The sequence below is a fragment of the Hypanus sabinus genome, chromosome 5 (genome assembly GCF_030144855.1).
Source record: "Hypanus sabinus isolate sHypSab1 chromosome 5, sHypSab1.hap1, whole genome shotgun sequence".
NCBI lineage: Eukaryota > Metazoa > Chordata > Chondrichthyes > Myliobatiformes > Dasyatidae > Hypanus > Hypanus sabinus.
In genome coordinates, this window is record NC_082710.1 from 167,937,767 (window position 1) to 167,962,828 (window position 25,062).

Below are 25,062 nucleotides of genomic sequence, written 5' to 3' on the forward strand. Positions count from 1 at the left end.
CGGCCAGCTTAACCCACTGACATCCACACACATGGGGGGGCGGCCAGTTTAACCCACTGATATCTACACACATGGGGGGGGCGGCCAGTTAACCCACTGATATCTACACACATGGGGGGGCGGCCAGCTTAACCCACTGATATCCACACACATGGGGGGGGCGGCCAGCTTAACCCACTGACATCCACACACATGGGGGGGGCGGCCAGCTTAACCCACTGACATCCACACTTTTGGGATACGGGGGATTTTTATTTCAAAAATGTTCTGCATTCATAAACTTTGCATGATTAGTCATTATAAGCAGTGTAACTTGTTATTCAATAACCTCTCACTTTTAGTAATCAAACAATACTCTTCTGAAAATGTTTGAGATCCTGAGGGGGAGGGTGGAAGCACAACAGTTAACCGAGGACCACGCAAAAGGAGGCCATTTGGCCCGTCATGTCTGTTGGTTACAAAACAAGAGCTGACCAGTTTAGTCCCACCTTCCAGCCCCGGGAGTGGAGGATTTTAATTGCTGGTGGGACCACACTAGGAATATCGTCTGCAGTTCTGGTGCTTTGGAGAGAGTGTAAGGGAGGTTCACAAAGCGTTGCTTGGATTGGAGGAATTTTAGGGAGAGATTGGATGGACCGGGCTTGTTTCCCCTGGAGCAAAAGAGGCTGATGGAGGTAAATAAAATTAGAAAAGACATACAGTGCTGTGTAAATATCTTAGACGCATATATACAACCAGGGTGCCTAAGACTTTTGCACTATACTGTACTTGTCAACCCAGAGTGGTGAGCGAGTTTGTAAATCTGGCGGGAGCAGAGGACGTTGGGAATGGTGAGGGTGGAGTGCCGCGTGGGGGTGTGGGACAGGTGCTGGGGAGGGATGCAGATTCAGCCCTGAGACACCAGGCAAGGTCACTTGATTCCAAACAATTGGTTTGTTGATCATTACAAAATGTCTCCCTGGTGCTTCCCATCTCCCTCACCCTTTTCCCAGTTCCTGCTCCCTTCCCACTCTCAATCCATAATAGAGACCCATATCAGAATCAGGTTCATCATCACTCACATCTATCATGAAATTTGTTTTTTGTGGCAGCAGTACAATACATAAAATTATCACAGTACTGTGCAAAAGTCTTAGTTAGGCACCCTAGCTCTATATCTGTGCCTCGACTTCTGTGTCAGAATCCTCATCCCATGATAAGAGGCTCAAAAACAACAGAGCATATGCCTAAAGTGAGACTTTTAACAGTGAATAGGTGGGGTGGGGTGTATGTTTTTCACATGGGGAGTGGTTAATATCTGGAGCTCTCTGCCAGAGGAGCTGGTGGAGTCAGATACAATCACCACAGTTAAAGAGACATTTAGAGAGAGACACCTGAACGTGTAAGTCATAGAAGGATACAGAACTGTTGCACAGAAAACATTCAGGAGGATGTTGCCAGGACTGGAAGGCTTGAGTTCGGAGAGGCTGTTTAGGCCAGGGCGGTTTTCCCTGGAGTGCAGGAGGTTGTCGGGTGATTTTATGCAGGTTTATAAATCAGGTCAGCCTTTTCCCCAGAACTGAGGGAGTGTGAAACTAGAGGACATAGATTTAAGGTGAGAGGGGAAAGAGTTAAAAGGACTTGAGGAGCAAGTTTTTCACTCAGAGGGCAGTGGGTCTGTGGAATAAGCTGCTGGAGGGAGTGCAGGGGTGATACACTTAGAACATTTAAAAGGTATTTGGGCAATTACATGGACAGAAAATGTTTAGAGCAGGGGTTCTAACCCTCAGTCCATGGCATAAAAATGGTTGGGAACCCCTGATTTAGAACAATTCGAGTCAAATGTGGGCAACTGGGGAACAAGTTCAAACAGACAATAGATGAGTTGGGCCAAAAGGTTAGTTTCTGTGCTGTACATCTCTATCAATCGGAGTAAATTGGTTTATTATCATCATGAACTATGGTGCAGTGAAAATCTTGTTTTGCATGCCATCCATACAGTTATAGAGAAAGTGAGGCGTAGATAGACAATAAGACCCAAAGCTATGGCAATGTAAATGGCAAGGTTAAGTGTTCATCTGATTGTCCATTCAGTAGTCGTATAGCAGTGGGATGGAAGCTGACCATGAGCCTGGTGGAATGGAACGTGCATTCAGACTTTTACATCTTCTTCCTGGCTGGAGGGGGAGAAGGGAGAATGTCCAGGTGGGATGGGTCCTTGATTATGCTCAGCTTCAGATTTATCGTAACATAGAGTGAAATGCATCATTTGCATTAAAAACAAACAAACCTAAGGATGCAAACACAAGGAAATCTGCAGAAGCTGGAAATTCAAGCAACACACACAAAATGCTGGTGGAACGCAGCAGGCCAGGCAGCATCTATAGGGAGAAGCACTGTCGACGTTTTGGGCCAAGACCCTTCGTCAGGACTAATGGAAAAAGAGATAGTAAGAGATTTGAAAGTAGGAGGGGGGAGGGGAAATCTGAAATGATAGGAGAAGACCGGAGGGGTTGGGGTGAAGCTGAGAACTGGAAAAGTGATTGGCGAAAGGGATACACAGCTGGAGAAGGGAAAGGATCATGGGACGGGAGGCCGAGGGAGAAAGAAAGGGGGAGGGGAGCACCAGAGGGAGATGGCAGAGGGGCAGAGAGAGAGAGAGAGAAAAAGGGAAATAAATAAATAGATAGATAGATAGATAAATAAATAAAAATTAATGAATGAATAAATAAATAAATTGATGGATCGATGGATAGATAGATAAATAAATGGATGGATAGATAGATAAATAAATAAATAGATAGATAGATAAATGAATAAATAAATAAGGATGGTGTAAGAAGGGGAGGAGGGGCATTAACGGAATTTAGAGAAGTCAATGTTCATGCCATCAGGTTGGAGGCTATCCAGCCGGTATATCATGTGTTGTTCCTCCAACCTGAGTGTGGTTTCATCTTGACAGTAGAGGAGGCAATGGATAGACATATCAGTATGGGAATGGGACATGGAATTAAAATGTGTGGCCACTGGGAGACATGAGGAAATCTGCAGATGCTGGACATTCAGGCAACACACACAAAATGCTGGTGGAACGCAGCAGGCCAGGCAGCATTTTGTGTGGGCCACTGGGATATCCTGCTTTCTCGGCTGACAGAGCATAGGTGTTCGCAGACACAGACTGGGAGACCGTTTCGCTGAACAAATGGCAGAGCAGACACAAAAGGCTGAATGGCCTATTTCTGCTCCTATTCCTTATGGTCAGATATTTGGTTTTTGGGTTTGGGACGTTAGATAAACATTGGACAGAAAACAGGACAGATCCCTTTCTCTTTGTAATTGGGTCATCAGTACCATAGTGAAAGACAGGGTCTCAACAGGTTGGTACAACTCCACACTGCAGTGGGATGATGGGCAACACAGGATGTAGAACAATACAGGCCCTTTGGCCTGCAGTGTTATACTTACCCTTTAACCTTCTCCAAGCTCATTCTAACGCTTCCCTCCCATGTTGCCTTTCATTTTTTTTCATCCACGTGCAGACCTGTATGATAGCAAATTCGGTCTGTGTAGGGGGACAGAGTCTTAATATATATCTGATCCTATATGACAGAAGATTAAAGCATACAGAGGGATGTTGAGGGATGCTCCCTTGTTGGATATGCAGACTATATGTTTGAAAATTAAATTATAAAGTCAAAAACGCAAGAGACTCTGCAGGTGCTGGAAATCTTTTTATATATATGTATATACACACACAAACGTTTGTATATATAATGCAGTCCTGTACGACAGACGATTAAAGTATACTGTGTTAGGCACAGTCCCTTTGTGTATATGCAGAGCTTTTCCACAGCAAATTAGAAATATTAACTGTATATAAGACCATAAGACATAGGAGCAGAATTAGGCCATTTGGCCCATCGAGTCTGCTCTGCCATTCCATCATGGCTGTTCCCAGATCCCACTCAACCCCATACACCTGCCTTGTTGCCATATCATTTAATACCCTGACCGATCAGGAAATGATCAACTGCCAGCATGTTAAAGTGTAATATGTTGATAGATGGTCTCTAGTTGTTTATGCAAACCTGTATGACAGCATGTCAGGGTTTAACATGTTGGGGGATGGTCCCTTATATGCAGTATATACACTAAGTTCTGTATTATCGACTGTGTACATCGACTGTTTATTCCTTTTCATAGACGCTGCCTGATCTGCTGAGTTCCTCCAGCATTTTGTATGTGTTGCTCTGGATTTCCAGCATCTACAGAATCTTTCACGTGTATATGTTGAGGGATGGTGGCTTTGTGTGAATGTAGACCTGTACAAAGACAGATTGAAGTATAATGTGTTGAGAGACGGATGGCGTCTTAGTGTAACTCAGATCTATAGGGCGGCAGGTTGAAGTATAATGTGTTGTGAGAGCTTGCCTTAGTGTGTGTGCAGTTCTGTATGAAGGCAGATTGAGGTATAATGTAACACACTCTGGAAGCTAGAGGGATTCAGCAGGTCAGGCAGCATCTATGAAAAAGAGTAAACAGTTGACATTTCAAGCCAAGACGCTTCATCAGTATTGAAGGACTGTCTTAGTGTAAATGCAGACCTGTATGATTGGCGTATAATATGTTGCTGGATGGTGCCTTAGTGTGAATACAGTTCTGTACGAAGGCAGGTTGGGGTGTAATGTGTTGAGGGATGGCGCCTTAGTGTAAATACGGTTCTGTACAAAGGCAGATTGGCGTATAATATGTTGAGGGATGGTACCTTAGTGTGAATACAGTTCTGTATGGGGTGTAATGTGTTGAGGGATGGTGCCTTAATGTGAATACAGACCTGTATGACAGTCAAGCAGAGAGGCTGCCACCCACTCTGCGCCTTTAAATAACACGATTTCTGGAGGCTTCTGCCACCTTGCTATCAATCCATCAGCACTGCAGAGTAATTTGTGACTGCTCTTCTGCAAGCCATAAATGTCCTTTTCAAGTCACACGTAGAGGCAGCAGCCTGGATTAACCGGAGCAATAGTGGGCACCACTGTTCAAGCAGAGACCTGTCTGCTGTTCCCTGTCTCCTGTCAGCCTCTGCTGTCATCTTCCAAACTTCTTCCGATGTCTGCTGGCTGGCTTCCACACTGAATTCATCCTCAGAAGAATTCCCGCATTTCGCTTATAAAGCTCTTTCACCCTCGTTTCCAAACATCTCCGTCGTTCTCCATTCCCTAACACAGTAACCTCCTGCTCTATGTACCCGTGTACAATTACCACAGTACTGCGCAAAAGCCTTAGGCGTCCTAGCTATATATATGTAAAACTTTTGCCCAGTACTGTAGAACAGTACAGCACAGCCCACTAAATCTGTGCTGAACATGATGCTAAACTAAACTTTTGCCTAAACTTCTGCTATTCCTCACATATCCATGAGTTTGTCTAAAGGCCTCTTAAACATCACTATTCTATTATTCTACTTGCCTCCACCACACCCCTCGCAAACACCCACCACTCCATCCTGCTCATCTCCTTTAAACTTAAATTCATGCACTTGACATTTCTGCCCTGGGAGAAGATGTCTGACCCTATCTCTGTGACTCATCATTTCATAAAATTCTGTCAGCTTACAATTCTCCAGAGAAAACAGCCAAATTTACCCAGCCTCTCTTTGTTCCTCATATCTTCTAATCCAGGCAGATGCTGGTGAACCTCTTTTGCACATGCTTCTTGTAAAGTGACAACCAGAAATGCACATGGTGCTTCAAGTACAGTCTGACTAATGTATATTTTATTCATAAAGGAAATACAGCACATTCTTTCTTTACATTCATTGTGTCATCAGACCCATTCATTCACTTACAGTACATCACTGCCATTTGCCTTGTGTCGTTAAACAATGAACCCTTGAAGTGTTTGATAGGCTGTTGCTCAGGACTCAGCCACTCTGTGTCTAGTGCTGGAGTCCTTCCCCAACGAGCCACAGTGTTGGCTGCACTGAGCTTCAGCCCATTCCCTGGCATGTCCACCTGCAGCCTGGAATGCACCATTCCTCTATGGACACCTTACGCTGGAAAACCAACACGGTTAAGGCAGAGCAAAGTGCATCTTCCAGCAGCAAATGTATTGGAATCATTAATGATCACACTTGTTCTAATGAACGCCCCTGCTGCATCTCTGCTACCTGTGAGATGTCTCACCCAGAGTCTCCTGTGCCTCCTTCTCACAGTGAGCAAGAACAGTCAGTTCTCTGTTCCGAAGGCAGTGTCCCGACGCGCAGAAGAATTAACATCACAAGTTGCTGGAAATCTGGAACAACACACACAAAATGCTGGAGGAGCTCAGAAAGTCAGGCTGCATTCATATAAATGGTCACACAAAATGTCGACTCCATTTCCCTCCATGGGTGCTGCCTGACCTGCTGAATCCCTCCAGTTCTTCATGTGTAATTACGCTGATTACTTGCCATTTCTTCTGTTTTTTAACATTTAATCTCCCGTTATTGTGCAAACCTCATTCCCGTTACCCCAAGTATTGATATGTATGCCTTCAGATGCCAAAAGGCTGCAACCTCTGGCTCTTCCCCCCTTAAACTCAGTGTCTTTCCATACCTCCTTCCACTTTTAGGACTGCTATGGACAGGAGGGGAGATTCACCAGGAAGTCGCCTGGACTGGAGGATTGAAATGATGGGGAGAGATGGGAGAGACCGGGCTTGTTTTCCCTGGAGCAAGGGAGGCTGAGATTAGCCTAATGTGTCACATGAACACCAAAACATGCAGTGAAATGTGTCGTTTTGCACCAATGACCAACACAGTCTGGGGGCAACCCACAAGTGTCTCCATGTTTCCAGTGCCAAAATGGCATGCCACAAATTACTAAACCAAACCCGTACGTAGCCCGTAATGTGGGAGGAAACCCACGTCGTCACAGGGAGAAAGTACAACTTAATTTCAGACAGTGGCAGGAGTAAAACCCCAATCTTCTGATTCTTGTTACACTGACCGCTATGTACCGTGCCATCTGATAGTACACAAGATTGTGAGAGGCATAGATTGGGTAGATAGTGAGAGTCTTTTTCCCATGGTAAGGATAGCAAAAACAAGACGACATGGGCTTAAACTGAGAGGAAGGAGTTTTAGAGGGGATCTAGGGGGTAATTTTTGTTTTCACGAAGAGTGGTTGATATCCAGAGCATGCTAGTAGAGGAGGTGGTGAGATCAGCTACATTTTCAGAAGGTATAGACCTTGTGCAAGTTAGTGGAATTTAGTAGGGGAAGGACAATACTGTCAGCAGAAACATGGTGGGCTCTGAGCCCCATTTTCTGCTGTATGACCCTATGAAGACAAGAGTCTCTATAGATGCCGGAATTTAAAGTAACACAGACAAAATGCTGGAGAAACTCAGCAGGTCAGGAGGGGAACAAAACAGTTTCTGGCTGAAACTGTACATGTATGCTGAAGTACAATGAAAAACATACTTGCAGCAGCATTCACAATAAAACATTAACATAAACTAAACATACATTATACACAATATTTACAGGAAAGAGCAAAATAGTCTATCTTAGTGCACATTAATCAAAGATTTAGTCAGATTTATTTCAACAGTTACTCCATAACAGTATCTCCATAGATACGGATGTATTTACTGCAGTAGAGCACTTGACCAACGTGAGATGGTGCTCTGATGTTTATCAGCTACTGGGTGAATAGCTCTCAGACAGTATCTCAACCTTAACCATGGAAACCAGAACAAACCATGACCATCCTAGCCAGAGAGGCAGGCAGAGTCTGACCTGAAAGGTCAAACCTGTGGGTTTTTCTTTGGTCAAGGGGGTGTATACACCACAGATAAAGCATGAAGAATGCAAAATACATCTTGGACACTGCACAGAGAGAGTAACGCTTCTCTCAGTTTCTGCACCCATCGTGCTTTGTGTAGACAGTGTAATGCATTCCATGCGGAGTGTAACACCCCTTGTGCTTTGTGTGGAGAGTGTAATGCACCCTGTGTGGAGTGTAACACCCATTGTGCTTTGTGTGGACAGTGTAATGCACCCCGTGCAGAGTGTAACACCCCTTGTGCTTTGTGTGGACAGTATAATGCACCCCGTGTGGAGTGCAGCACCCCTTCTGCTCTGTGTGGACAGTGTAATGCACCCCATGTGGAGTGTAAAACCCCTTTTGCTTTGTGTGGACAGTGTAATGCACCCCGTGTGGAGTGTAGCACCCCTCGTGCTTTGTGTGGAGAGTGTAATGCACTCCATGTGGAGTGTAACACCCCTTGTACTTTGTGTGGACAGTGTAATGCACCCCGTGTGGAGTGTAACACCCCTTGTGCTTTGTGTGAAGTGTATAATGCACCCCGTGTGGAGTGTAACACCCCTTGTGCTTTGTGTGGACAGTGTAATTATACCCCGTGTGGAGTGTAGCACCCCTTGAGCTGTATGTGGACAGTGTAATGCACCCCGTGCGGAGTGTAACACCCCTTGTGCTTTGTGTGGACAGTGTAATGCACCCCGTGCGGAGTGTAGCACCCCTTGTGCTTTGTGTGGACAGTGTAATGCACCCCGTCTGGAGTGTAACACCCCTTGTGCTTTGTGTGGAGAGTGTAATGCATCCCGTGTGGAGTGTAACACCCCTTGTGCTTTGTGTGGAGAGCGTAATGCACCCCGTGTGGAGTGTAACACCCCTTGTGCTTTGTGTAAACAGTGTAATGCATCCCGTGTGGAGTGTAACACCCCTTGTGCTTTGTGTGGAGAGTGTAATGCATCCCGTGTGGAGTGTAACACCCCTTGTGCTTTGTGTGGAGAGCGTAATGCACCCCGTGTGGAGTGTAACACCCCTTGTGCTTTGTGTAAACAGTGTAATGCATCCCGTGTGGAGTGTAACACCCCTTGTGCTTTGTGTGGAGAGTGTAATGCACCCCGTGTGGAGTGTAACACCCCTTGTGCTTTGTGTGAAGAGTGTAATGCACCCCGTGAGGAGTGTAGCACCCCTTGTGCTGTATGTGGACAGTGTAATGCACCCCGTGCGGAGTGTAACACCCCTTGTACTTTGTGTGGACAGTGTAATGCACCCCGTGCGGAGTGTAACACCCCTTGTGCTTTGTGTGGACAGTGTAATGCACCCCGTGTGGAGTGTAACACCACTTGTGCTTTGTGTGGAGAGAGTAATGCACCCCGTGTGGAGTGTAACACGCCTTGTGCTTTGTGTGGAGAGCGTAATGCACGCCGTGTGGAGTGTAACACCCCTTGTGCTTTGTGTGAACAGTGTAATGCACCCCGTGTGGAGTGTAGCACCCCTTGAGCTTTGTGTGGAGAGTGTAATGCACCCCGTGCGGAGTGTAACACCCCTTTTGCTTTGTGTGGACAGTGTAATTCAGCCCGTGCGGAGTGTAACACCCCTTGTGCTTTGTGTGGAGAGTGTAATGCAACCCGTGCGGAGTGTAATACCCCTTGTGCTTTGTGTGGAGAGTGTAATGCACCCCGTGTGGAGTGTAACACCCCTTTTGCTTTGTGTGGACAGTGTAATGCACCCCGTGTGGAGTGTAACACCCCTTGTGCTTTGTGTGGACAGTGTAATGCTCCCCGTGTGGAATGTAGCATCCCTTGTGCTTTGTGTGGACTGTGTAATGCACCCCGTGTGGAGTGTAACACCCCTTGTGCTTTGTGTGGAGAGTGTAATGCACCCCGTGTGGCGTGTAACACCCCTTGTGCTTTGTGTGAAGAGTGTAATGCACCCCATGAGGAGTGTAGCACCCCTTGTGCTGTATGTGGACAGTGTAATGCACCCCGTGCGGAGTGTAACACCCCTTGTACTTTGTGTGGACAGTGTAATGCACCCCGTGCGGAGTGTAACACCCCTTGTGCTTTGTGTGGACAGTGTAATGCACCCCGTGTGGAGTGTAACACCACTTGTGCTTTGTGTGGAGAGAGTAATGCACCCCGTGTGGAGTGTAACACGCCTTGTGCTTTGTGTGAACAGTGTAATGCACCCCGTGTGGAGTGTAGCACCCCTTGAGCTTTGTGTGGAGAGTGTAATGCACCCCGTGCGGAGTGTAACACCCCTTTTGCTTTGTGTGGACAGTGTAATTCAGCCCGTGCGGAGTGTAACACCCCTTGTGCTTTGTGTGGAGAGTGTAATGCAACCCGTGCGGAGTGTAACACCCCTTGTGCTTTGTGTGGAGAGTGTAATGCACCCCGTGTGGAGTGTAACACCCCTTGTGCTTTGTGTGGAGAGTGTAATGCAGCCCGTGTGGAGTGTAGCACCCCTTGTGCTTTGTGTGGAGAGTGTAATGCACCCCGTGCGGAGTGTAACACCCCTTGTGCTTTGTGTGGACTGTGTAATGCACCCCGTGCGGAGTGTAACACCCCTTGTGCTTTGTGTGGACAGTGTAATGCACCCCGTGTGGAGTGTAACACCACTTGTGCTTTGTGTGGAGAGAGTAATGCACCCCGTGTGGAGTGTAACACGCCTTGTGCTTTGTGTGGAGAGCGTAATGCACGCCGTGTGGAGTGTAACACCCCTTGTGCTTTGTGTGAACAGTGTAATGCACCCCGTGTGGAGTGTAGCACCCCTTGAGCTTTGTGTGGAGAGTGTAATGCAGCCCGTGTGGAGTGTAGCACCCCTTGTGCTTTGTGTGGAGAGTGTAATGCACCCTGTGCGGAGTGTAACACCCCTTGTGCTTTGTGTGGACTGTGTAATGCACCCCGTGCGGAGTGTAACACCCCTTTTGCTTTGTGTGGACAGTGTAATGCACCCCGTGTGGAGTGTAACACCCCTTGTGCTTTGTGTGGACAGTGTAATGCTCCCCGTGTGGAATGTAGCATCCCTTGTGCTTTGTGTGGACTGTGTAATGCACCCCGTGTGGAGTGTAACACCCCTTTTGCTTTGTGTGGACAGCATAATGCACCCCGTGTGGAGTGTAGCACCCCTTTTGCTTTGTGTGGACAGTATAATGCACCCCGTGTGGAGTGTAACACCCGTTGTGCTTTGTATGGAGAGTGTAATGCACCCCGTGTGGAGTGTAACACCCCTTGTGCTTTGTGTGGAGTGTGTAATGCACCCCGTGTGGAGTGTAACACCCCTTGTGCTTTGTGTGGAGACTGTAATGCACCCCGTGCGGAGTGTAACACCCCTTGTACTTTGTGTGGACAGTGTAATGCACCCCGTGCGGAGTGTAGCACCCCTTGTGCTTTGTGTGGACAGTGTAATTATACCCCGTGTGGAGTGTAGCACCCCTTGTGCTTTGTGTGGAGAGTGTAATGCACTCCATGTGGAGTGTAACACCCCTTGTGCTTTGTGTGGACAGTGTAATGCACCCCGTGTGGAGTGTAACACCCCTTGTGCTTTGTGTGAAGTGTGTAATGCACCCCGTGTGGAGTGTAACACCCCTTGTGCTTTGTGTGGATAGTGTAATGCACCCCGTGTGGAGTGTAGCATCCCTTCTGCTGTGTGTGGACAGTGTAATGCACCCTGTGCGGAGTGTAATACCCCTTGTGCTTTGTGTGGACAGTGTAACACACCCTGTGCATAGTGTTACACCCTTGTGCTTTGTGCATGTGCCCCAGGACCTCAGCGGCTGCCCATCGGTCAACTCCACTCAATGCATGGTCCTTAACGGTAGACGCCACTTTTTTGAGGGAGTTGTGGGGATGGCTGTGACTGTCACAGACTAGGCTGTGTGCACTGGAATCTGCAGCTTCTTGCATTCCTCTGCATTGGAATTTCTGTACTTGGCTCAGTTGCAACCAGAGAGGATATTTCTGTAGTGCACGTGTAGAAGAGCGTGATGGTATTTGGTGATGTACCAAATCTCACAGACAGATCAGAAGTGGAGAGTGTGAGCAGATTCAAGTTCTTTGGTGTCAAGATCTCTGAGGACCTAACCTGGTCCCAACGTATCGATACAGCTACAAAGAAGGCGAGACAGTGGCTATATTTCATTAGGAGTTTGAGGAGATTTAGTTTGTAACCTAAGTCACTTGAAAACTTCCACAGATGTACTGTGGAGAGCATTCTGACAGGCTGCATCACTGTCTGGTATGGGGGTGGGGGGCTACTGAACAGGATCGAAAGAAGCTACAGGACGTTGTAAAATTAGCTCTATCATGGGTACCAGTCTTCGTAGTGCCCAAGACATCTTCAAGGAATGGTGCCTCAGAAAGACGGCGTCCATTATTAAGACCCCCATCACCTAGGATGTGCCCTCTTCTCAATGTTACTGTCAAGAAGGAGGTACAGAAGCCTGAAGGCACACACACAGCGATTCAGGAACAGCTTCTTCCCCTCTGCCATCTGATTCCTAAATGGCCATTGAACCCATGAACACCACCTCACTTTTTAATTTATTTCTGTTTTTGCACTATTTTTAATTCAGCTATTTTTATATATGTGTGCATAAATATATATATATATATATTTACTGTCGTTTATTTCTTTCTATATTTATCATGCATTTGCATTGTACTGCTGCCACAAAGTTAATAAATTTAACATGTGCTGGTGACATTAAACCTGATTCTAATTCTGATCTTCTTAAACTTTGGAGAAAGTGGATGCGTGATTGCATCTATGTGGTCATCCAAGATGGGCAGGTGATCCGAGAAGTGGTGTCGGGGGATCTGGGACCGGCCATAATGGATTGGTGGAGCAGACTCGATGGGGTGAATGGCCTATGTCTCATGGTCATGTTAATGCCCAGGAATCAGAGGCTGCTTACCCTCTTCATCTCTGACCCAGCACTAAGAACTGGCACCTGGTCCATCAGCTTCCTGTTTAACCAATGATTAGTTCCTTGGTTTTATTGATATTGAGTGTGGGGTTGTTGTTGAGACACCACATAACCAGGTGTCCTGTCTCACTCCTGTTCACTGACTCATTGCCATCTGTGATACAGCCAGCAGCATAGTGTCATTGGCGAATGTGTAGATACTATTGGAGCAGTGCGCAGCCACATAATTGCAGGTGTAAGGAGAGTAGGGCTGGAGGGGATGCATGCAGCCTTCAGCTGCCCCGTCTTGATAGCTAGTGAGGTGCGCATGTACTGATTGAGATACAGTTTTGGACGGAGCTACGTAGACCCGGATTCGAAGCTTGCTGACGGGTTTGGAAGGGATGGCTGTGTTGAATGCAAAACCGCAGTCGATGAGCGACAGCCTGCATTAAGTGTTCCTGTTGTCCAGGTCGAGTGGAGGGCCGTGGGATAGCATCTGCTGCTGACCTGTTGTGGCGCTGGAGAAGCTGAAGCGGATCCAGGTCATTCCTGAGGACAAAGTTGCTTCAGAACCAGAATCCAGTTTATTATCACTGACGTATGTCGTGACATTTGTTGTTTTTGTGGCAGGAGTACGGTTCAAGTCATAAAAAATACTATAAGTGAAATAAAACATAAAATAAATAGTGCAAAAGAGGAATAATGATGTGGTGTTCATGGGTTAGAGTTGAATGTGGGGAAAATTTCAAGAACGGAAATGGTTATGGTAGGATTTGTGTAAGTGGGTGATTTGATAGCACACACTGGGTGGGCCGAAGGTCCTTTTTCTGCACTGTGACTCTTCCTGAATCACTATCAGGCAGTGGGAAATTGGAGCAGTCAAGTCAATGAACATTCAGCACAGGAAGGAGCGACCGTCTGGTGCCTTGTTACGGAGTGTGGCTGGAGCGACACTTCAAACCAGCGGGCCTGAAGAGATCGCAGAGGGTGCCGTTTTCCTTCCTTCCTTCCTCCCCACCAGCTGCCCCTCTCTACACCCAACTCCTCGCAGAATGCCGGCTCTGTGGGAAGTTGGGAGAAGAGGCCGGCTGCTCACCATCTGTCTTCCCTGACTGCTCGCCACAGGGGAGCTTCACACAACGGCTCAGGTAAGTTTAGTCACGCTCTGATGCCTCCTGCCTCAGAACAGGCCCTGTTCCACACAGCGAGGTGACCTGGTGCAGTCCACAGGGACGGACATTTGCAGGAGGTTCCTTAGAGCAAAACAGGAAGAGAGGTGACTTGATAGGGGTGTATTAGATGATAAGAGTGGACAGTGAGCATTTATTTCACAGGGTGGAAATGACTAATATGAGAGGGCATAATTTTAAGGTGATTGGAGGAGAGTAATGTGGGGATGTCAGAGGTAGGGTTGTTTTGTAACACAGTGAGTGGTGGTTGTGTGAAGTGTGCTGCCAGCAGTGGTTTTAGAGGCAAATACATTAGGGACGTTTAAGAGATCTTGGGCACATGGATGATAGGAGAAGTGGACGGTTCTGTGAGATTGTCGGCCGAAGGGCCTGTGCTGTGCTGTGATGTTGTACGTTCTATGTGGGAAGGAGGAGGAAAGGAAACAGCCAAGGTGTTCACAGAGATTGGAGACAGGCCCTTCCTTCCGTCGAGAGCAACACACGAGATGCTGGAGGAACTCAGTGGGTTAGGCAGCATGACTGCCAGAGACTTGGCCTGAAGCATCAACTGTTTATTCCCCTCCGTAGATGCTGCCTGACTTGCTGAGTTCCTCCAGCATTCTGTGTGCGTTGTGCAAGACCTCACTACTTCTCTTTATTTATTTTTATTGTAACTTACAGTAATTTGTTTTACCTGCACTGTGGTGCTGCCACAAATCAACAAGTTTCACAACTAATGTCAAAAACAATAAACTTGATTCTGATTCTGACGATAAGATATAGGAGCAGCCCATCTAATCTGCTGCACAATTCAACAGTGACTGACTGTCTTTCATCTTAGCTCCCTCTCCCCTTGAAGAGCTGAGTAACCTGCTCCTGTGTTTCCAAGTAATAAAATGGAGGTTGTTGTCTAGTTACTGAAGAATCGTAGATCTGCTCTGACCTAGTAGAGGGATATAAGACAGAAGGTATGGGGTAGAATTAGGCCATTCAGCTCACTGGGCCAAGGAACCCTGTGAACGTATACCCTAGGGGCCAGGACCCCTGTCTAACCTCTGTCCCTGTGGGTTGCGACCCTGGTATGACCTCTGTCCCTGGGGGCCATGACCCCAATTCACCCTCTGACCATAGCTGATCTCTGCCTGAGGCATGACCTTGGTCTAACCTCTACCCCCTAGGATCATGACCACACCACTATCTCCAGAGTGGTGACCCCAGTTTGACCTCTGTCCTCAGGGGCCACCAGGGTTTGTGACTATGGTCCCCACCTGACCTCTGCCCCAGGGTTTTCAGTGACAATTCTTGTGCTCATCTACAATACTCCCATTTACCCACATTTTGCTGAAATGCCTCTTAAGACATAGTGATCCTATCTGATTCCACCATCTCCTCTCTCAGTGCATTTTACAGTAGATATCAACCATTCTCTGTAAAATGCTTATCTCTCAGGTCCTGTTTAACGCTCCTTCCCTTCATCTTATTCCTGTGCCCTCTTATTTTTGATTCACCCTCCGCTGGAGAGAACATTCAGACCGTCAACCCTATCCACTGCCTTTCATAATCCTATATAGCTGACCCTCAGCCCTCTTCGCTTCAGGGGGAAAAGACCACAAATCAGGTTGCACATTATTAGGAGTCAAAGATGGCCTACTGGCCTGTTGCAGGGTTCACCAGTCTAAATCAATGATATAGGGTATGGGATCAAGTATAATCTATCCAAGCTTGCTGAGGGGTGACATTGTAGATGGTGAGCAAGGTCACAGAAAGGCTTCTGGAGATTTAGGCAGGTGGACAATAATATTGTTATATAACACACAGTGTAGTTTTCCATTGGTGAGGAATTAAAAGGCATTGATGTTCAGGAGAACCCAGGTGCCCAGAAAATTGATATCTTGGCTCTGCAAATAATTAGGAAGGCATTGGCATTTATCACTGGTGGACTTTTATCAAGAGAAGTAACATCTTCATCTAGTTTCTGTCCTTCCAAGTAATAAAATGAGACTGCGTCATGTGACTGAAGAGTCATAGATCAGCTCTGACTTTGTAGAGGGATATACGACCGTGAGGTATAGGAGAAGAATTAGGCCATTCAGCACACTGGGCTGAGTAACCCTGTGAACCCACATCCTAGGAACTCCTCACCATCCAGGTCATGATTTCTTCTTACTGCTGCCATTTGGAAGAAGGTACAGGAGCCTCAGGAGTCACACCACCAGATTCAGGAACAGTTACTATCCCTCAACCATCAGGTTCTTGAATAACTTCACTTGCCCCGTCACTGAATTGTTCCCACAACCTATGGACTTAATTTCAAGCACTCTTCATCTCGTGTTCTTGATATTTATTGTTTATTTATTTATTTATTTATTATTCTACCTTTCTTTTTGAACTTGCAGCTTGTTGTCTTTTGCACACTGGTTGAATGCCCAAGATGGTGAGATCTTTCATTGATTCTATTCTGATTATTATTCTATTATGGATTTGTTGGGTATGGCTGCAAGAAAATTAATCTCAGGGTGATATGTGGTGGCATAGACGTACTTCGATAATAAATTTACTTTGAGCCTTGAACTTTGATCTTGCTACAACATATGAATTCAATCAGGAAGGAGGCACACCAGCAGCTCTACTTCATTCAGAGTTTGAGGAAATTTGTTACGCCACCAACGACTCTTGCAAATTTCTACAGATGTCGAGTGGAGAGCACTCACAACACAGCCTGGAACGGAGACTTCAGTGTACTGGATCGCAAGAAGCTGCAGAGGGTTGCAAACTCAGACAGCTCCCTCATGAACACAACCCTCCCCACCATCAAGGACGTCTTCAAAATGTGGTGTTGCAGAAGGCAGCATCCATTATTAAAGACCCTCACCACCCAGGACATATCCACTTCTCATTGCTACCATTAGAGAGGAGGAACAAGGGCCTGAAGACCCACATTAGATTATTCAGGAACAGCTTCGTCCCTTCTGCCATCAGCTTTCTGAATAGTGCATGAACCCATGAATACCACCTCACTATTCTTCCTTTGTGCTATTAATTTATTATTGTAACTTATAGTAATTTTATGACCCGGTCCCATAAAACAACAAACTTCATAACATATGCTGATGAAAACAAACGTGATTCTGATTATACAGAGCCATAGTGAGACCCTACAAGGAGCACTGAGTATCGGTTGGGTCTCTCGATCAAAGGCACTATTTGTCTCCTGAGGAGCCACCGTGGAAATAAAACATTGTGTGATCCTCAGATAATGTTCTCACTTCTGGGCTCCCCACAGAGGAACAGGCTAAGGGCATCTAGTACTTGGGTTCTGCCCTGAGGACCTCCTGCGCAGATATCCCAGCACTGAGAACATTAACCTCCAAGAAACACAACCACTTTTCATTGTTCCGAGCAAATTTCTCACCATGATTTCATAAGTTAGAGGAGCATCAAGTCTGCTCCACCATTTGATAGTGGCTAATATTTTATTCACTTTCAACTGCATTCGCCTGCCTTCTTCCCTTATCTTTCAAAGTTCAAAGTAAATTTATTATCAAAGGACGTGTATGTCACTATATACTACCCTGAGTTTCATCTCTCGCAAGCCTCACAGTCAAACAAAGAAATACTGTAGAATCAATGAAAAATGACACATAAGCAGCCGATCTGCAAAAGAAGACAAATTGTGTAAACATTAAATGAACAAATAAATACCGTTAAGTATTGAAGTGAGAGAAGCTATCCAAGCTGTGACAAGAGCCTGATGGTTGTAGAGCAATAACTGCTCCTGAACCTGGTGGTGAGGGGCCCAAGGCTCCTGTACCTCCTTCCCAAGGCAGCAATGAGAATAGAGCATGGCCCGGATGGTGGGGTCCATGATGATGGATGCTCCTTTCTTGTAGCATCTCACCTTGTAGATGTGCGTATTTGTGAAAAAGGCTTTTCCTGTGATGGACTGGGCTGCATCCATTATTTTTCTGTAGGCTTTTCCATTTTTGGGGGGTTGGTGTTTCCATACCAGGCCATGATGCAACCAGTTAGGTTACTCTCCACCATGTTTTTATAGAAGTTCGTCAGAGTTTTAGATGACATGTCAGACCTTCACAAACTTCTTAGAAAGTAGAGGTGCTGCCATGCCTTCTTTGTAATGCCACTCGCATACTTGTCCCAGGACAGGTCCTCTGAAATGATAACGCCAAGCAATTTAAAGTTGCTGACCATTTCCACCTCTGATCCTCTGACTACATGGTTGTCAAACTGGTAATTTAAACACTGCCCTGCTGTATCTAATATCGTGGCTGATGCTTTCCTAGTGGCTGTGTGCAGTTGGGTTTGCTCAGTGTCTTGGACAGAATCAGTAGTTCAGGCTGAGGGGAACAAATTCTCCCTCCCTCCCTGATTATGTTGTCAGAGGAAATTTCTCCTCATTGAAGTCCAGCTGCTGGATGACCCTAGAGGTGAGTTAGGAGAACTGGGATGAAATAGATTTGGGTATTCTCGCCTTAGTCTAACCCTATCCAGTCCCTCCTTGTAACCCAAGCTTATCAGTCCCTGTAACATTCCCCCCAAAATATTACTTTTTCTCCCTGTGGAACTCAATGACATCCTTCCTAGGGCAGGGCGAGAGGAACTGCACACAGTGCTCTGAATGTGGTCTTACCAACATCTTGTACAGTCATAACATAATGCCACAACTGCTGTACGTGGTACCCAGACCATTGAAGACCAGTGTGCCAAATTTCCTCTTCACTGTCTTATCTACCTGTCAACCTGTGTCGCTGCTTTAAAGTGTTCACGTGCACCCCTCTCTGTTTAACAGCACTCCCCAGAGCCCTATCATTCACTAAGTCCTGCTCAGGGCAATGCTTTGTATTTATCAAGGTACAGGAACTTTCCCAAGGCTGAGAATCTGAGAGCCTGTATTGGAGAGGAGGAGGCGAGTGTTAGCGTTGAGTTTCATACCTCTGATCTCAGGGAGAGCTGAGAACAGAAAGCAAAGCACAATGTGTTCACAGAAGCCCTCATTACTCAGTTCACAATAGTGTCAAATGCACAGGAACAGCACATTCATCACCAGATGCCCCAGGGACTGACCAGCTGACATTAATGGATTCTCCTTCCTCTTTCCAGATGTGTCTCAGCCTCCAGCCTCCCCTTCTCCTTTTCAGCTTTCCCAGCCCTGTACTTCGGTAGGGGAGTGAGGCATCTCAGATCATAGTGTCTGCTGCTTCAGAGGAGGCGAGGGAAAGGGACACACCCATGGGTCAAACTAAACTCCTTTTCAGACAGGACTGTAGCACTAGGGGGAACAGGTTGTCTGACTTTGAGCCTCACAGGGGAGTGGGAGAGAAAAGAGCGGCAGTGGTAGTGAGACTTTTGAAGATTGGGGTTCAATTCCCGCCACTGCCTGTAAAAAGTTTGTATATTCTCCCCATAACCATGTGGGTTTCCAACCACATTCCAAAGCCGTATGGGTTAGCGTTAGTAAGTTGTTGGCACATCACGCTGGTGCCTGAAGCATTATGTGGGCATAATCCTTGATCTGTGTTGGAGCTGGCTGAGATTACAGCTGCAGAAGGTTGTAAACACATCCAGCTCCCCACCACTAGCCTCCCCACCATTGAGGACACCTCAATGAAGTGGAAGGATTTAGAACAAAATCTAATAAATATCCCTCTCCAATCTTTACTGGTGGATAAAACACTCCCAAAGAAGCATTTAAATAAACTGACTAAGTAGACAACAGTCCCTCTAAACATCTGGTATTAAGGATTTAAAGACCCAAAATTTGAAAGGAATGTAAGAATACTACGTCGGGTGGCACATGACACAGAATTCCTTCCAGCACAATTGGATGGTAGATTTACACATTGGACAAGTAAGGGAATCACCTCATACTGTGCAATATCCTCCATTAAGGGTTCGGAGTCTTTTTAACAACTCACAGAGACGTATTGCTTAGAGAAACAAGACTCCTTTAGATATCTTCAACCAAGACAATATTTTAATAATAATATTAAAACTTTTGGAGAGAAAGGGTTAAGTCTGATTAATATGTTCATTGATGTGTATAAAGGTAACATTAAAAAGAAACTGATAACCAGGATTTACTCGATTTTACAATCGAACAGGGATCTCTCCACAATGTAAGTTAAATCAAAATGGGAGAAAGAAGCCAACATAAAATTGACAGAAGATGATCGGTTAAACATATGCAGAACACATTTGACTACTTCAAGCTCAGGTCTGTGGAGGGAATTCACCTGGAAGAATACCTTAAGATTTTTCATAACGCCAAAAATAAAGTTACAAAGTAACAGACCTGAACAAGCTCAATGTTGGAGAATGTGTGATAATATGTTGGCTGATCATTTTCATATTTTCTGGGAGTGTTCAAAGATTTTGTCTTATTGGTTAGATATGGTAACAGAGACAAGGTCAATAATCAGCCCAGAGATTAATTTTGACTTTAACATTATTTATTTGGGTAATGTACCAAATGGGCTCAAAAAACATGAAAGATATTTGTTACAAATACTACCAGCAACCAGTAAGAAAGCAATTACAGGAAATGGCTGAGCAAAGAGTCTCCCACAGTTCTGGAATGGATAGAAATAGTTCAAGAAATTTATGTCATGGAACGATTGACCTTCTCTCTGAGAAATGCCACAAAAAATTTGAAAGATACTGGGAAATTTGGACATTTTATTTGAGCCTGAAATGACTTCTTCACTGTACATTTATTTGGTTTGAAGAACTTTGTTTTATTTCTTCTTATGAGGGAACCTGCAGAATGGACTCTAGAGTTATGGATCTTAAGGTCCCCTGAAACTTTGAAGGACAATTATGGACGTAAGAGTTTGATTAACCTAGATACAGCGATGTAACCCATTTCACTATTCATTTTTTCTATTATAATATACGGATTTTACTTCAGACCCTGTCTGTCTGTCTGTTTTTATCCTGTTTGTTCTGTTATTGGCAAAACAATAAAAATAGTTTTTTTTTTAAAAAAGGCTATGCCTCAAAAAGGATCCCCAATAACCAGGACCTAACCCTCTTCTCGTTGCCATCATTCTTGAGTAACGAGAATTGCTTGGCCTTGGCTCAAGCGATAATGAGGTGGCCTTCAGGGAAGAAGTCACCTCTCTGACACAGTGGTGTCAAGAAAACAACCTCTCCCTCAATGTTGCAAAAACAAAGGAGCTGGTTGTGTATTACAGGAGGAATGGAGACGGGCTAACTCCTATTGGCATCAATGGATCTGAAGTTGGGAGGGTAAACAGCTTCAAGTTCTTCAGCATCCACATCACCAAGGACCTCACATGGTCTGTACACACTGGCTGTGCAGTGAAAAAGGCACAGAACTTTCTAAGAACTTCCTACACGGGCACAACTGAGAGCATCCTGACTGGCTGCATCACTGCCTGGTATGGGAATTGTACCTCCCTTAATCACAGGACTCTGCAGAGAGTGATGCAGATAGCCCAGCACATCTGTAGTTGTGAACTTACCATGATTCAGGACATCTACAAAGACAGGAGTGAAAAAAGAGTTTGTAGGATCATTGGGGTCCCAAGTCACCCCAGCCACAATCTATTCCAGCTGCCACCATCCAGGAAACAGTATCGCAGCATAAGAGCCAGGGCCGACAGGCTCCAGTACAGCTTCTTCCACCTGTGCATCAAACTGATGAACTCACGCTGATTTGAGTGTATTCTATGTTACATTGACCGTTCTATTTATTATAAATTGCTATGATTGCACGCTACACATTCAGCCAAACACATAACGTAAAGATGTGAAGGATGTAAGAAATGAAGCCAGTTCAATCAATTCAATTCAATCAGGAGTCTGAAGACTCCCACTCAACATTTTAGGAACAGCTTCTTCCCCTCTACTGTCAGATGTCTGAACGGACAATGAACCAAACGATGAGCTCAGTAGTTTTGCTCTCTTCTTGCACCACTATATATTTCTCATTATAAATTGTATTTATATATAGCTCTGACCTGCTGCCGTAAAACATACATCAGTGATGATAAACCTGATTCTAAGATTCCTGAACTGGCATTACAATGCAAGATATTCCACAAACAAAACAACAAAATTAATGTCCTGAAGTGGCCAAGTCAGAGGCCAGACCTCAATCCAATTGAGAATTTGTGGGTGGTCTTGAAAAGGGCTGTTTACTCACAATCCCCATACAATCTGACAGAGCTTCAGCAGTTTTGTAAAGAAGAATGGGGAAAAACTGCAGTGTCCAGATGTGCAAAGCTGATAGAGACCTATCCACACTGGCTCAAGGCTGTAATTGTTGCCAAAGGTGCATTTACTGAATACTGACTCAAAGGAGGTGAATACTTGTGCAATCAATTGTTTTGTATTTTATATTTATAATTAATTTAGATCACTTTGTAGAGATCTGTCTTCACTTTAACACAAAATAGACAAAATAGTCTTTTTCTGTTGATCAGTATCAAAAAAGCCAAATTATGTCCACTGTGATTCAATGTTGTAAAACAATAAAACATGAAAACTTTTTATAGGCACTGTATTCTGAATGCCGTTCTATTCTGTCTTCTGCCATCCCTACCTTCCTTTCCAGTTCTGATACAGGTTCTTTGTCCTAAATGTCAACTATTTATTCCCCTCCGTAGATGGCGTCTGACCTGTTGAGCTCCTCCAGCATTTAGTGTGTGTTGCTAAAACATACATCCTTTAGTGTTGGACTCGGCACCAGAGGAAGGCTATGAGTCTCTGACACCTACACCCTTCATGATTTTATAAACCTCTATAGGGTCACTCCCAACCTCTTCACTCCACTGACAAAGTGTCCGTTAGGACAATCACTTTACAGGGCAACGATTGGAGTTCAATTCCCACCACTACTTGTAAAGAGTTTGTATTTTCTCCCTGTGACCGTATGGGTTTCCTCCCACATTCTAAAGCTGTACAGGTTAGGGTTAGTGAATTGCGGGCATGCTATGTTGCTGCAGGAAGCGTAATGCTCAATCTGTGTTGGTCATTGGTGCAAAGTGACGCAATTCCCTCTACATTTTGATGCACTTGTGACAAATAAAGCTCACCTTTAAAATCCCTTTGATCCCGGGAGTATCCTTGTGAACCTTTGCACAGCAGCAACAGGACAATTCATAAACAGACAAAAACTAACAGACAGCCAATATGCAAATAAAAATAACACAGAGAACATGATTTGTAAAGAGTCCTTGATAGCAAGTCTGTAGGTCATAGAATCATTTCAGAGAAGTTACCATGCCGGTTCAGGAGCCTAAAGGTAGCGGGGTAAAAACTGTTTCTTAACCTGTTGGTGTGGGAGCCAAGGCTTCTATATCTCATGCCTGATGGTAGTGAGAAGAGGGCATGACCTGGATGGTGGAGATCTTTGGTGATAGATGCTACTTTCTTGTCGCAGCGTTCCAAGTAAATGTACTCAATGGTGGGGAAGACTTTGCCTGTGATGTATTGGGCCGTATCTACCACTTCCTGTAGCTTCTTCTGTTCCTGGGTATTGATGTTTCCGCACCAGGCTGTGATGCAACCAGTTAGGATATTGTCCACTCATAGAAGTTTGTCAAATTTTTTTGTTGAGTTGTTGAATCTTTGCAAATTTCTAAGAAAGTAGAGTGCAATTGGGCCTTATTTATGATGACACTTCTGTTCTGGTCCCTGGACAGATCCTCTAAAATGTCAACACTAAGGAGCTTAAAGCTACTTACCCTTGCCACCTCTGTTCCTCTATGAGGACTCGCTCATGGACCTCCTCCTGTAGTCAGTAATCAGAGTTTGAGAGATTGTTGGGCCACCACCAACATGAGATTTTCAATCTCCCTCCTTGCCGATTTGTCACCATCTTTGATTCGGCCGACAGCAGTGGTGTTGTTAGCAAATTTAAAATACAGCATTGGAGCTGTGCTTAGCCACACAGTCGTAGGTAAAAAAAACAAGTATAACATGGGGCTAAGCACACAGCCTATGGTGCACCTGTCAAGGAGATGTTGTTGGCAATCTATAGAGACTGGGGTCTGCCAGTGAGTGAATCCAGAATCCATTTGCCTAGGGAGGAACCGAGGCCCAGGTCATGGAGCACAGTGGCTTGAAGTAGTATTAGTAACACATAGAAAGGTGCAGTCATAATGGTAGTCCTTGGGATTGAGCCCAAGAAGAACAGAGAGCATCCCATCTGACTGCCTGTGCCTCTCTCCACAGTGTGACCCTGGCAAATCCACCAAGTACCTGTACGAGCTGCTCTACAATGAGCCCATGAAGATCGTGTTGATGCCGGGCTGCAGTGGTGTCTCAACACTGGTGGCGGAGGCTGCTCGCATTTGGAACCTGATTGTGGTGAGTGGAGAGGCGTACGGAGCAGATTGCATCTGACATGATCATCAATCCCTCCATTAAACACAGTCATGGCTGATTCAGCTCCCAATCTTTCACAAACCTATCTACCTCTTCTTCAAATATGCCCATGATCCACCCGAGGGATCTAAAGGTGCAGCCCTCTCCGTGAGGAGAGGTTCTGATACATCCCTAGAAATGACCAGTTTCTTAATTTTATAACTATGCCTCTTGCTCAGGACTCTCCTGCTAGTGGAAATGTCTCAACATCTACCCCTCAGTGTCTATTTGAATAGGATCTCTTTTTTAGAAACTTTAAAGAACACCGGTACAACACTGACAACTGCTCTCTGACTGCATCGGTGAGTCAGGACACAATCTGGGCGACTGCTTCGCTGTGCGTTTGCTCTCTGTCCATCATGGCTGTCTGGAGCTCCCGGTTTTCGCCATTTCAACTCTCCTCCCTGTTTCTTCCCCAACCTGCCTGTTCTTGGTCTCTTCCACTGCCAAGGTGAGGACAAAAAGAAACTACAGTAACAGTAGCCTCAACGTGACGGCATGAGCACTGAATTTCGGGTAACCTGCTCCCCCTGATTTACCTCCACTGACCGTTATCCACTGGGTCCCCTCCACCCACTGTCCTTCCCACCTCCCTCACTCAATTCCATGCTTCACCTGCCTCTCCCATCAGATCCCACCATCTGTAGCCTTTTGTCACCTCCCAGCCACTGCCACTATCCTTTCCCTTCCCTCCTCTGTTTGCCCATCACTGTTTCTCACCTAGATTCACCCATTGCCTGCCAGCTCTTCCCCCACACCTTCCCTCACCTCTTTATAGTGCCTTCTCTCCCCTCTACTC

The 25,062-nt window shown here is 45.6% G+C and overlaps 1 protein-coding gene across 1 annotated transcript in view; it reads left to right on the plus strand.

The window, feature by feature from the left end:
* The window catches only part of gabbr1b (gamma-aminobutyric acid (GABA) B receptor, 1b), a 322,306-nt gene that overhangs the window by 209,950 nt on the left and 87,294 nt on the right, over positions 1-25,062 (plus strand). The window contains exon 7 of the mRNA XM_059969200.1: positions 24,072-24,206. Within this exon, the coding sequence (XP_059825183.1) occupies positions 24,072-24,206 (135 nt within the window). The remainder of the gene's footprint in view (positions 1-24,071; positions 24,207-25,062) is intronic.